Source organism: Adiantum capillus-veneris, chromosome 24, assembly GCF_014529385.1.
Source record: "Adiantum capillus-veneris isolate H3 chromosome 24, ASM1452938v2, whole genome shotgun sequence".
Classification (NCBI taxonomy): Eukaryota; Viridiplantae; Streptophyta; class Polypodiopsida; order Polypodiales; family Pteridaceae; genus Adiantum; species Adiantum capillus-veneris.
This window is the reverse complement of record NC_140954.1, coordinates 97,323,225-97,337,641: the sequence shown is the minus strand read 5'-3', so window position 1 is coordinate 97,337,641 and position 14,417 is coordinate 97,323,225. Positions and strand designations below refer to the sequence as shown.

At 46.1% G+C, this 14,417-nt stretch overlaps 1 protein-coding gene across 1 annotated transcript in view; it reads right to left on the bottom strand.

Annotated features, from left to right (window-relative positions):
* Positions 1–14,417, bottom strand: part of LOC147426824 (hyperosmolality-gated Ca2+ permeable channel 2.3-like) — a 161,064-nt gene that overhangs the window by 24,308 nt on the left and 122,339 nt on the right. The window contains exons 8-9 of the mRNA XM_086497799.1: positions 14,092–14,367; positions 13,747–13,980 (exon numbers count right to left, since the gene is read on the bottom strand). Coding sequence (XP_086353925.1) covers positions 13,747–13,980; positions 14,092–14,367 — 510 coding nt within the window. The remainder of the gene's footprint in view (positions 1–13,746; positions 13,981–14,091; positions 14,368–14,417) is intronic.

Sequence of the window (14,417 nt, the reverse complement as noted above, 5' to 3'; positions counted from 1 at the left end):
ACATTTTCAGAAATTTTTCAGAATTTTCAGAATTTTGCACTTTCAGACTTGACCTGTAGATTTACAAATTACAGAACAGCATTGACAGAAATTAGCAGAAAAGGAAAATCAGAAAATGTATGATTGATATGAGGAAAACATATGTATGCATTACGCGGGACATGGATGTATGCGTAATGTGGATATAGTGGGTTGGCCTCTCTTGCAGAAGTGCAGACTGTGTCTTTGATGGAGGCCATGAGCGCTTCGCCAGTGTGTAAGCCCCATACGAAGGCAACCTTTGTGCTTACAAACAAGCGGATAACACAAATGGAAAGGGAGATGAAAGAATGGAAAGCACATACGGAGGGATGGTGGAAAGAGAAGGCCAACCTTCTTCAAATGTTTCTCAACGAAGGCGCGCAATGGAAGAAGGACAAAGAGGACTTGCACGCAGAGCTACAAGCACTTAAGGCGGATTCACAAGCACTTAAAGAAGAGGTCTCAGCCCTCAAACGAGAGCTTGCTGATAGAGCAAGCAGTGGACTAGAGGAAGGGGAATTCCAGCCCTCGATGATAGAGGAAATCAAGGTCATCAAGGAGCAGGTACGGATGATCAAAGAGGAGGAGAAACAGAATGTGGTGAAGACTTCTTCGTGGATGGATGTGATCACGAAGACACAGAAGAAGGCGAATGAGGCTGAGAAATGGATAGAAGTCGCTAAGAAAGGGAAAGGGAAAGAAATCACATATGTCCCCACTCCTACAATCATCAACATGACTCTAGAAGAAGAGCAGCGAAGGAAAACTAGAGCTTTGCATATAAGAGTAACCGGTCTAAGAGACCGAGATGATGTAGAAAGGGAAGTCGAAGAACTTCTCCGCATGATGGGTAGTGAGGCTACTCATACAAAGGCATGGAGGATAGGGAAGAAGACACAAGGAAATGGGGAGATTTCAGAAGAGAGCTTTAATCATACCTTTCCCATCCATGGAGGCAAAGAAGGACTTCTTGAAGAGGCGTCCTACACTAAAGAAAACAGGTATATTCCTTGGAGATGACCTCACTCCCACACAACTTGCGCATATGAGAGGTAATGCCAGAGACTCAAGCGGCAAGGGAGAAGGGAAAGACGGCCTTCTACAGAGATGGTCGGGTGGTGATTGTAGAGCGGCGCTCCACATGACAGTGCGAGACCTATGGGACCACACTCAAAGTTACCACCTAGAATTGTAATGGATCTATGCGCCTTGATGTGGGTGCTTTTGAGGATAGTTTTATGGGAAGAGACATCGTCTTCTACTCTAAGACACATCAGGCCCCTCGGCAGTCTATGCCTCACATTAGCGAATATAGATGGGAGACAGCCTGTAGACAGGAGACACGATCAGAGCACAGAGGGGGGGGCTCAGGAGGACTGGCAGTGTTATTCAGGGAGGAGTTGCAGCCATTGATACATATAGCCCACAGAGAGGAGCAAGCTAGGTACATGTGGGTGAGATTGAGAGCAAAGACAGGCGGCAGATATCTTTACATTGCTAATTGCTACTTTCCCCTGAGTACGTCAGTTTTATGCACCACCCAGAGGACAGTCCCCCTTTTCTATTTTGGATGATGACATATGGGAGTTCTCTAGAGATGGTGACATCATCATTCTAGAATTTCAATGCTAGGACTGCCCATCATCAGACAGTATTTTATGATACTTCAGAGGAAATGCTAAGAGAGTTGGATGTTGCAGAGACAGGCCTATCCAGACTATCACAGGATGGGGAACACACCGAGTATGGATGACACTTGATAGACATGGGGACTGCACATGGATTGGCCATCTTGACTGGCCTACAGGGATTTCCCGTTGCGGGGGGGTTTTACATGCTTTCCACACAGACATGGAGCCAGCACAGTGGATTATGTCTTGGCACAGCCGAGCCTCATCTCTAATATCCAGGATCTCACGGTTGGACCCAGACCTATTGGGGTGGCAGTGGATCATGCTCTTGTCTTCATGACCATCTCTTTTCAGTTAAGTGTAGCCAACAGGCCACGGACAGCAGCCCCTACCCGCTACACCTTCACGCAGGAGACTGACTATGTATACATAGATGGGATCTACACACGCCTGTGCACAGAGGATCCAGGGAGACCTCTGGAGGAGCTTACTACTATACTGACACAGACACTACATGATGCAGCAACAGAGGCATACCCACATACCCAGTCTGAGTAGAGACGCCGTTCCAGGAGCATGCCCCAGAACAATTGGTATGATGAGGAATGCCGGGACACTAGAGCTAGACTCCAGAGAGAGGTGCACACAGTTCATTTGGGGGGTCAAGGCATTATACAGGTCAGTAGTGGGGCATATAAGCACCTCAGAGGGTCTATCCACAGCGGTCCACTTCACTATTGGGGTGAAGCAGGGTTGCCCTCTCTCTCCTACTCTATTTGGTATGTATGTAGATGAGGTTTCTGACTATATTGAGAGAGATGGTGATAGAGGTGCACAGCTGGCAGGGACATGGATTCCACTATTGTTATATGCTGATGATATTGTGTTGATCTCCGACTCTCCGGAGGGGATGCAACGTCACTTGGATGCTTTGCACAGGTTTGCCCATGAGAGTGGTTTGTCCGTCAACCTTGGTAAAACCAATGTCATGGTATTTAATACCACCCCACAATGAATCAAGAGGTCAGCGCCCGCATTCACATACGGCCAGGAGACAGTGGAGTATACAGATGCTTACACCTACCTTGGAGTGGTTTTTAGTGGGACAGCATTTTCATTGAGAAGGGCAGCAGAGACTAGATTGACCAGAGCCCATGCAGCATTGGGTAGATTGGAACTGATGTGTTCACAGGTTTAGTTTCAGGAGCCTCGGACGAAGCTGTGGCTCTTTGACACTTTGGTGGCCTCTGCATTGCTTTGTGGAGCTGAGATTTGGGGACCTTCATTGGTTCATAACAGGAGGACAGGCCGTACTGATGGATGGGGGGACGTGAAGAAGCCTGTGGTCTCTATGATCTCATGGCTCATTAGAACCAAGGCTTCAGTACCACGTGCTATTGTCCGAGCAGAGCTAGCTGCCCCCCCACTAGTGGTTGAGGCGCTCACCAGATCAATCCTTCATACACCGCATGTGGGCACTTTCCAGAGACAAATATGCCCGCCTTGCACTTGAGTCCTCTCGACAGTTAGCCATGCAGGAAGATCATGCTGGTGGGGAGATGACATCATGGTTTCAGGCGCATGGGTTCAACATAGACAGATTGCCTCCCTTCCAGTACTTACTGGATGCACCCTATCTGACTCTTACACAGTCCAAGATCACCAAGCTCATCCGCCAGGATGTGACTCAGCTAGACACCAGGAGGACATGGATACAGCCAGCATAGGAGCTGGTCACGAAGATGGCTTTCTACAGAGAGCATGTTCTCCAGCTTACGGAGGATGGTTTTGTGACGAGGCCTAGATACATGGACACCCACTTGTCTCATGGGATACGATGTGCTATTTGCCAGATACGCACATCTTCACACCAGCTGCGGATCGAGACTAGGATATACAGCGGAGTACCAGCAAAGGCTAGGACATGCCCCCTGTGTGACATCGAGCCTGAGACAGAGTTGCACTACACATGCCACTGCCCCGTCTACTACGAGATACGAGGTCGCTTCCATTGCTTGTTCAGAGAGGGCTTTGGATCACTCTCCAGAGTCATGCGATACGAGGATCAGAGATGCTTGGGTTTTTGTTTTTGTTGGAGCTGCGCAGACACAGAGAGAGCTTGATGAGAGGAGAGGCTAGCCAGTCTCAGAGACAGATCACAGACTTCTTTAGAGCTGCCACTGGACACTCGGAGGAGCTACTACCAAAGCAGAGCTCATCGCCTCACACCAGAGGCACACTGATCGACCGAGCGATCGAGCTGGGGAGATCCAGACACCCACAATTGCTGAGGACTACACAGCATCGACGGAGGCTGCATCAGAATATTCAGATCACTTTGGCCCGACATGCACAACGCCCGTTCAGAGTACCGACCGTGGAGGAGATTGATGAGATCTGCCAGCAACCGATGCTGGATCTCTTGTGATCTAGCTATCACAGCTAGCTACCTAGTTCACATCTAGCAGTTTAGGATTCCATAGTATAGTATTTTATTTTGTCATTCTGTCATTTTGTCATCTTGTTACTCTGACTTTGTATCAGATCCACCACATTGTAACTTTTTGGTCTCATAGGTCACTTTGGCCTTTTGAAGACGTTAATATAACATTTCATTCATCTCTCTCTCTCTCTCTCTCTCTCTCTCTCTCTCTCTCTCTCTCTCTCTCTCTCTCTCTCTCTCTCTGACCATGGCAAAACCCTAAAACGCAGCGGGCTCTCTCTCTATGTCTCGCGCTGCAGAGAACGGCAGTTCATGCAGTTTTCAGCGGAGGTAGTAGGTCACGCAGTCTCTCACGTGCGCTACCCCTGCTGCCCCCCCTCTGCTCACGCGCTGCTCGCGCAATACCAGCTTTCTGCTGGGCTGCGCCGTGCTTCCTGTCCCGCTCTTATCACCTGCAAAGGTCAGTGTATGTCTGCAGCAGTACAAGGAGCAGGCAAAGTCTGCACATTACAATGCAAAATCAGTAAAACTGAACAGATTTTTGCAGAAGTGCAAAATGTAGATGTAGGAAAAAATGTGGAAGGGCTTATTTTGATGTTGAAACTACTGTGGAATGTATGCATGATGTGGTAACATATGTAAACGTACTGCGGCTCTCTCGCGCCCTAGCCCTTGCTTGGGCTTGCCTCATTTTGACTCTCTCATGGGCTGTTATGATGGAGGTCATGAGCGCTTCACCAGTTTGCAAGTCTCGTACGTAGGCAACCTTCATGCTTACAAACAAGTAAATAACACAAGTGGAAAGGGAGATTAAGGAGTGGAAAGCAAAGATGGAAGGATGGTGAAAGGAGGAAGGCGAACCTTCTTCAAATGTTCCTCAACGAAGGCGAGCAATGCAGGAAGAGAAAGAGGACCTGCACGCCAAGATACAAGCACTTAAGGCGGATTCACAAGCACTCAAGGAAGAGGTCTCAGCCCTCACATCAAGGAACAGGTACGGATGATCAAAGAGGAATGACAAAGACGTCTTCGTGGGTGGATGTGATCACGAAAACACAGAAGAAGGCGGATGAGGCCGAGAAATGGATAGAAGTCGCTAAGAAAGGGAAAGGGAAAGAAACAACATCTATCCCCACTCCTACAATCATCAACATGACATTAGAAGAAGAGCAGCGAAGGAAGACTAGAGCTTTGCATGTCAAGTAACCGGTCTAAAAGACTGAGATGATGTGGAAGGGGAAGTCAGAACTTTTCCGCATAATGGGTAGTAAGGCTACTCATACAAAGGCATGGATGGTAGGGAAGAAGACACAAGGAAATGGGGAGACTTCAAAGGAGAGAGCTCTAACCATGCCTTTCCATCCATGGAGGCAAAGAAGGACTTCTTGAAGAGGCGTCCTACACTAAAGAAAACGGGCATATTCCTTGGAGATGACCTCACACACTCACAACTTGCTCATATGAACGAAGTTATGCCCGAGATAATGACACCTCGAGAGAAGGGGAAAGTGGTCTTCTACAGGGATGGCGACTGGTTATTCTGGAGAGGTGCCCCGCATGACAGCGAGAGACCTATGTACCACACTCAGAGTGGCTACACGGAGTTGTAATCGATTTTTGCACCTTGATGTTTCACACGGAGGGACATCATTTTCTACTCTGAAATGCATCAGGCCTCGGGGCAATCCATGTCACATGTGAGCCGATACAGATGGGAAACAGATTGCAGACAGGAGACTCGATCAGAACACAGGACGAGGTTTAGGAGTGGCAGTCTTATTCAGGGAGAAGCTACAACCTCTGATACATATCGCTCGGAGGGATGAGCATGCTAGCTACATGTGGGTAAGACTGAAGGCAAAGACACGCAAATACCTATACATCGCTACTTGCTATTTCCCTCCTAGTATGTTAGTATATGCATCACCTAGAGGACAGTCCCCCTTATCTTTGGATGATGATATATGGAAGTTTTCCAAGGATGGTGACATTATTATATTGGGGGATTTCAATGCGAGGATTGCCCATCACCAGAGAGTATTCTATAATACCTCAGAGGAGTTGATGGGGGAGCTTGAAATTACAGAAATGGGCCTGTCTAGATTATCACAGGGTGAGGAGCACACTCAGTATGGCAGATACATGATTGATATGGGACTGCACATGGATTGGCCATTTTGAATGGCCTACAGAGATTCCTTGCAATAGGTGATTTTACATGCTTTCCACATCGGCATGGCACTATTACAAAGGATTCTGTTATGGCTCCGCCACGACTCATTCCTTCCTTTCAGATTTCATGGTGGGAACTAGGCCCGTTGGGGTAGCGGTTGATCATGCTATCTTGTCTTTCACTCTATTGTTGGAGACGGATGACGTGTACACTGATGAGATATACAGGTAGCTATGCACCCAAAATCCAAGACGGCCCCTAGATAAGCTCACCCAGATTCTGACAAACGCTCCATGATGCAGCATCAGAGGCATGTCCCCATAGCCAACCTACACGTAGACAATCTAAGAGCATGCCTCGAAACAATTGGTATGATGAGGAGTGTAGAGAGACGAGGATCAGATTATAGAGAGAGGTGCTCAGGGGTACTACTACACATAGACAGTCAAAGATTATATTTCGCCACCTAGTGCGACGAAAGAAGAGGGCTTACCAATCTCAATTAGAGCGTGATCTCTATCAGTTGTTTATGAGTCAGGACTCTAGTAAGGCATGGAAGCTTTTCCATGACCACTCTCCACGGCCAGCCATCACTTCCACAGAGACATGGGGGGAATATGCTTCCATCTCTCTATAGAGCATCGGGGCAGCATCCTTTGCCTGACCCTCCAAAAGCATGCCTAGAGACACTGGGAAGCATAGGATCTCCCAACTTCAAGATAGGCACAATCGTGTACATACTCCAAGTCTCAGGAAAACCCTCATACATGGCTCTATTAAACATCATCGCAAGAGGCTTTGCAAGCATATCTCTGGAATGGATGAAGTAATCTGCTACTAGACTATCATGATCCTGTGCTCTTTCTGTCTCCATCGTGTCAATGGCTTTCCTTACCCTCTCGTTAGTAAAGAAAGTACGGCATTACCGCACCACCATGGGTGGTCACACTCTGGCTAGGCTATATGCATCAATTCTTGAGCCTTAGTTGAGTAGATGGGTAGAGAGAGAAAGGGCATACAGCCAGCAGGACACGCAAGGTTCAGGAGAGTTTTCTACACTCTTGACCAGATTTTGACACTAAGAGCCATTATTGGGGAGGGTAGACACCATGGCAGGAGGATTTATTGTAGCTTTGTAGATTTCTGCAAAGCCTTTGATACAGTGCCACGAGTCGGACTCATACACAGATTGCAGGACATGGAGGTGCCCACAGAGCTGATTTGGGGAATCTTAGCTTTATACTCGATAGTGGTAGGACGGGTACGCACAACTCAGGGCATGTCCGACATGGTTCACTCCACTATTTATCTCCGACTCTCTTTGGGGTATATGTAGATGAGTTTTCAGGTTATGTATAGACAGTGAGGTGCTCAGATTGCAAGGACGTGGATTCCGTTGCTATTATATGCTAATGATATTGTGTTGATCTCAGATTCTCCAAAGGGGATGCAACGGCATTTGGATGCATTGCATGTATTTGCACAAGACAATGGATTGTCCGCGAACCTAGGTAAGACCAAGGTAATGGTGTTTTAACTATCGCACAATGGGTAAGGAGGTCCGTCCCCACTTTTACATATCGTCGAGAGATTGTGGAGTATGCACATGCATATACTTATCTTGGGGCGGTTTTCAATGGTCCACTATTTTCCCTGAGGCGTGCACCAGATACGAGATTGATCAGAGCCTATGCATCATTGGGGAGACTTGAGAGGATGTGTTCGCACATTCAGTTCCAAAAACCTCAGACAAAGCTTTGGCTCTTTGACACTCTGGTCACTTTGGCCATACTGTACGGAGTGGAGATATGGGGCCCCTCAGTTGATCATCATAGCAGAGCTAAAAGTACTGATGGATGGAGATGTAGGGAGAGGCCCTTGGTGTGTATGATTTCTCGGATGATTAGAGCCAAGGCCTCAGTACCACATGACATTGTTAGGGCGGAGTTCGTTGCTCCTTCATTGGTAGTGGAGGCACTCACTCAATCACTTTCATTTATGCATAGCTCCTGGGCTCTCCCTAGAGACAGATATGCTCGATTAGCACTAGAATCTTCACGACAGCTGGCATTGTAGGGAGAAAGATCATGTTGGTATGCAGAGATGGCATCTTGGTTTCAGTTACATGGCTTTAGTATAAATCCGCTACCCCCATTTCACTACTCTCTGGATGCACCCTCCCATCTCCCTCACTAGGGCATACTGCTTGATCGGGCGATAGAGTTGGGGCGGTCCCGTCGCCCACGGATGAGGGGGCCCTCTCGACATTGACGCAGATTGCGACAGAGGATCCACACTATACTGGCGGGACATAGGAGTCGTCCCGATAGAGTGCTTACCTTGGAGGACATTGAACCTCTACACTTTTGGATACTGATGTATATGTATATGATGCCTCTACTGTCAAAGAGCTTCATTGTATCAGCTCACCCTTTGTGTCCCCTTTGTATCAACTTTCACCCCACCCCACCCACTATTTTCGTTTTAGTTCTTTGTACTTTTTGTACCCAGACCTGGTATTAGATTCAACACATGTAACCTTTTGGTCTCATAGATCATTTTGGCCTTTTGAAGACATTAATGTTACATTTCATTTCATTTTCCTTTCTCTCTCAAAGCAAGACAAGGGTTGTATTCTGTGTTCAAAGGACCTCTGGAGATGCTCAATGGCCTAATCACTTGAGGAAGAACAAAAGCGAGGTAACAATGTGTAGGCTATGTAAACATCGAGGTCTGTACAATGAATGTAAAATGAACCACTGGGAGGTGTATAGTGCCATGTGATGTAGCTATGATCCCGACTTAAAGAATTGACGATCTCGCCCATGTATGAAGAAAGATGCATTGATGCTACTCCACTACCTTGGACGAGCCCGCCGAAGAATCCCATTGACTACAAGAAGTATGCAGCAGCTCAGTCCAAATGGCTGTCAAAATGGTCGATGTAGAGGAGGACTATGAGCCCCGAATGTAGGTGTAAGGAATGGGATCGTGCTAGCTAGGGTAGATGAAAGGGAAACATAGTGCAAGCGTGTGTGTAAGCAAGATTATCACTCAAGTGAATTAGGTTCCAAGATAGAATTAGCTTGGAATCACAAACACAATCTTGAGTATTGACTTAGCTTCGCATAGGCTCACCATACACAAGCATGTAGTGCAACATAGAGTTGAGTTTATTCATTCATGAAATGAGCTTTAAGTCAGAGATACTGGGGAACGCCCCCTAGCCCTCATTCCGGCGTTCCGGGGGACAGTTCCCTTCCCGATCGTTCCGAGACGTCCCGGAACGTCTGACGTTCCGGGTGGCCAGTGCAAACCGTTCCGGAACGTTTTGGAATGCCCCCGGAACATTCCGGAATGCCCCTGGAACGGCCAACGGCTCCAAACAAATTTGGCAAAAATTGAAAAAATTGAAGTAAATGTTTGGGCTTCTTTTTGAAGTGTGCAAGGCCTCAAGGACTCATAAAATGCACCCCCCTCCCCCTTTCTCTCCACAAGCTAATCCTCAAGGCTCAAGCCCTCCCCCTCTCACACTCTCAAGATCTCTCCCTCTCAAGACTCACTCGCTCAAGGCTCAAGGCTTCAAGCCTTCAAGCTCTCTTCCTCTCCCTCCCACTCTCTCAAATCTCTCCCTCTCCCTCTCACTCTCTCGACTCTCTCTCTCTCTCACTCTCTCATCATCTCTCATCATCTAGTCATAGCAAGGTTGAATGGTCTTCAAAACGAGTTTTTTGTGAGTATTAGAGTCAAAGCACTCTAATACTCCTTGTATTTAAACACAAGGAGCTAAAAAATGCACTATTTGGGTGTTTTTTATACCTCCCGTTCCGAACCCCTAGCCGTTCCCCCGTTCCGCAGGGATCCCGTCGCCGTTCCGGTTCCGCGTTCCGGGTAACTATGCTTTAAGTAGCTCTATAGCCTTGCTCCACAGCATGTGGGATAATTCCACTCTTCTCTCCTTGACTCACACTTTAGGACAAAGCTCACACTTTACAATCCTCCCCTTGAAGTTTGGACTATGACAAAATACTGAAGATGCCTTATCCACACAGGATGATAAGCTGGTATCCACACAGGATGGTAAAATCCACACAGGCTGACAAAATCAACACAGGATGATAATATCCACATAGGAAAATAAAAGTCCTCCCCTACAAGTAGAGAGGCTGCATCTTCAAAGTACGTCTTCATAAAAGACAAGGTTGGTCTCTCCTTTGTCTTCTTCGTCTTCTACCATGTGAGCTGACCCTTTGTTAGGTCTCTTGCCTTCGTAGCTTCTATTGTTGCTTCCACTACTGTTGCTTTCTCCACTGCTACTGCCTCCATTTGAGTAGCATCCAAAAGGAGGGTGTCCCTTCTTACCACATTTCTTGCAAGGATTGTTTGTGTAGCAGTCTTTCGCTACGTGTCCCATTCTTCCACATTCATAACACTTTCTTCCGGTTGATGATGTCGATGGCGAATATCTTCCCCTTGAGGATGTTGTGATAAAGGCCCCTCCTATTGAGATTAGTGAACCTTTTTGCTTTCTTTCTTCTGCTTGGACTGAGTTGATGACATCTTGGAAAGGTGGAGCTGGTTCTTTTTCTTCAAGAATTGTGACTAAGTGGTCATAAGAAGGTGGAAGTGCACTAAATAGTATGGCCACTTTGTCGTCTTCTGGTACTTCGACCTGGATGTAAGTGAGCTGCGTGGCAATGCTCTTAAGCCTATTTACTAGGCTAGCAATGTCCTCCCCTTCAATCATGGTGATCTTGTAAAGTTGTCTTTTGAGACTAACTTTACTTCTTTTAGCCCTGGCTCCAAAATTGCTTTCTGAAAAATGCCAAAGCATCATGTGCATGCTTACATTCGTTTATGAAATGCACATAATTGTCATGCACGGAGGAGATGATGATTCCTAACGCTTGTTCGTCTTTGGCCAAATTCTGTGCACTTGCTATGAGTGTAGATGCCCTAGTGTGCACTCCATCAGGTTCGGCTTGTTGCATTAAGGCAGTGCTAATGACAGACTACAAACATTTTTTCATAAGGTAACCTCTTAACTTTGTTTGCCAGGTGTGAAACCCTTCCCCGTTGAATTTTTCTATTTCCTTGTCCCCCATTTGTGCTAATAGGGAGGTCTTAGCTTAGGAGACTCTCCTAGCCAGTGTCTACCTCTTTACACGGGCACAAATACCCCTTAGGAATGATAGGAAAAATTTATTTGCAAGTTATTGTGCTTGGCTGCAAGATTTTAGGATTTATTGCATGAGAGAGAGAGAGAGAGAGAGAGAGAGAGAGAGAGAGATTCCTGTAATTTTGTGAAGCTCCTCTTCACAGAGTGCACAAAGAAAAAAAAAAGTATTCTTTGATTGCTTGGAAGTCCCGTCTTGAAGCTCGATGAAGTTTGATAGTTTTCTTAAACCGCCTTTGAATGCTTTGGAAATCCTTTTGAATCTCTCTTGAAGGGAGGTAGGGTAGAACTTTGATGATTTGGCTTTGAAAAATGCTGCCAAGCATCTCCTTTTCTACTACAGGTGGGAAAGGGCTCCAAAGAAGGACCTTTTGCAAGGCCTTATAGGAACCTCCCCTTGTGGTGATCGGGGCCGTGTGAACCGGTGCTTGTGCCAACGGGCTGGCTAGACGGGCGGGGTCAGGTATGGGCAACACGGGTAATGCCTCGGGCAACGGGGTCAAGCCGGGCATGCAGGGGCAGAGCGCCGGGTAACGGGTAGTGATCGATCGACCAACAACGGACTAGGTGCCGGACGGCAAGGTGACTTGAAAAATCAGCCGGTGGAATCCTCGTCTCATGGCGGACCCGAAAAAGTAGTAAAATGAAGTTGACCGCCCGGCCTCAGATTCGCCGTGGGCGCCCAAAAATAAGGGGTCTTATGTGTGTGTGGCTCCTAAAGACAAGTGTTGACCCTTATTTATAGGGTGTTCCCACCTTGGTAGGGCCAGCTTTGGACACCTTTTGGGGCTTCTTTTCTACACGGTTTTGGTGGGCATTAGAGGCCTTTTAGGTACACACACACACACACACACACACACAAAAAAAAAATTAAACCTTGATTCTACAAGAAAAACCAGAGATTGAGGGTGTGTCTGAGAGCAAAATTGAGCAAGCTCTAGAACAGGCAAAACACACAAAAAAAAAAAAAACCTTGATTCTGCAAGAAAAACCAGAGATTGAGGGTGTGTATGAGAGCAAAATTGAGCAAGCTCTAGAACAGGCAAAAGAAATGTGATTTTAGCATGGGTGGGCTTGACAAGAAGCTCTCGAATGGGGTTATACACACATACAAATGGTGAATGCCATATTTGCTAAAATAAGGAGCAGATTTTTGAATGCAAAATGCAAGTTCCTAATGGCTAAATTAATGTACTCTAATGCTAATTAGGCTTCCAATTGGCCAGTGAGTAGTGGCCCGAGAGTATTTAGCTCAAGAACTTGCTCACGCTAGCCAATGGAATACTAATTAGGCATACGTTATGTAATAGAAGAGAAAACCTAATGGATCTAGCTAATGATGATTAATGAATGCTAATTGTACAAACATGCAAATACATAATAGCAAACCTAGCTAGCATACCCAAGCTCTGATACCAATTGTAAGGAATGGGATCGTGCTAGCTAGGGTGGATGAAAGGGAAACATAGTGCAAGCGTGTGTGTAAGCAAGATTATCACTCAAGTGAATTAAGTTCCAAGATAGAATTAGCTTGGACTCATAAATACAATCATGAGTATTGCCTTAGCTTAGCACAGGCTCGCCATAGACAAGCATGTAGTGCAAAATAGAGTTGTGTTTATTCATTCATGAAATGAGCTTTAAGTAGCTCTACAATCTTGCTCCACAGCATGTGGGATAATTCCACTCCTCTCCTTGACTCACACTTCAGAACAAAGCTCACACTTTACAGTAGGCACATCGAGCCTCCCACATCATCTAATGCGTGACGCTGCACATCGTGGTGAAAATTGTGTCCTGCTGGCAGAAATCCAACTGGTGACCTGCATCTGGGATAATCTGTAGAGTGCCTGGCCTACGCAGCCCAAGTATCATCAAAAAAATTTGCTTGCAACACTCCTAAAATAATTGGCTGGCCTTGCTCCTTATCATCAGCACAGGCTGACAATGTGCAAACAAGATGATTGCAGCTTCAGGTGTGAATGCTAGTTATTATATCCAGACAATAACCACCATGTGCCCCTGGATAACCACCATGTGCCAAAGTGTATGGTCCTGCAGGTGGTGTGATTGGGTATTGAGAGAGCGGGTGCCGGGGGGGGGGGGGGGGGGGGGGGGGGGGGGGGGGGGTTTCAAGTTGGAGGTAAGACTGTTTGCGTCAGCATTAGGAACCGAATTTTCAGTTGATATAAAAAAAAATATAGCGTGCCATTAAAAAAACACAGTCATTCATACTTTGCATTCAACTTTATGACTATGCTGTAACACAAAACTGTGGTGTGTAATAAAGGCAAGTAGTCACCTGCATCGACATTTCTTCAAAAACTGGACGAAATCGCAAAGAGCAATAATGGTGAAAAAGTAATGTCAATGGTAGCAGTGGTACAGATAGTGTGGACAATAAAGGTTTGTGTTTCACTCCAAACATGCCTATGCCTATGATTTGCATCATAAACACTGAAAATACTATACGGTTATGAATATGAGGCCAATATCGGCCACCCGTTTCATAAGTTGGTTCATACCTGTTCAATATCTGCATCAACACACCAGAATACACTATACCTCTTAAAAAGAGTGTGCAGAAATTTGACTGAAGAAATTTATATGAAGAAACTAAGTACAAGCTTTAAGTCGAGAAATCTACCTGATTACGGAATACAATGTAGCCCACAAAAAAGTAGATCATCAAAAATGGGAGCATCAAAGGTGCTATAATTACGTATATGAACCCAATGAAAATGAACAAAAGCAGGTTTGGAAGCGCCTTGTAGTATGGGAGAGACTCTGCATATGGCCCATATTGACGTTTCCTCAAAACACGCCTCCAAAAAAACCCTAAAAAGAAGACCTTTGGCTGCAGAATCTCGATAGCATATCCTGTCCAACCCTTCGTCATTACAAAGTTCATAAAAAAATTTACCTGCAATATGTTTCAAGGTGAATCATTAACCAATCTCAACCACTTATAAT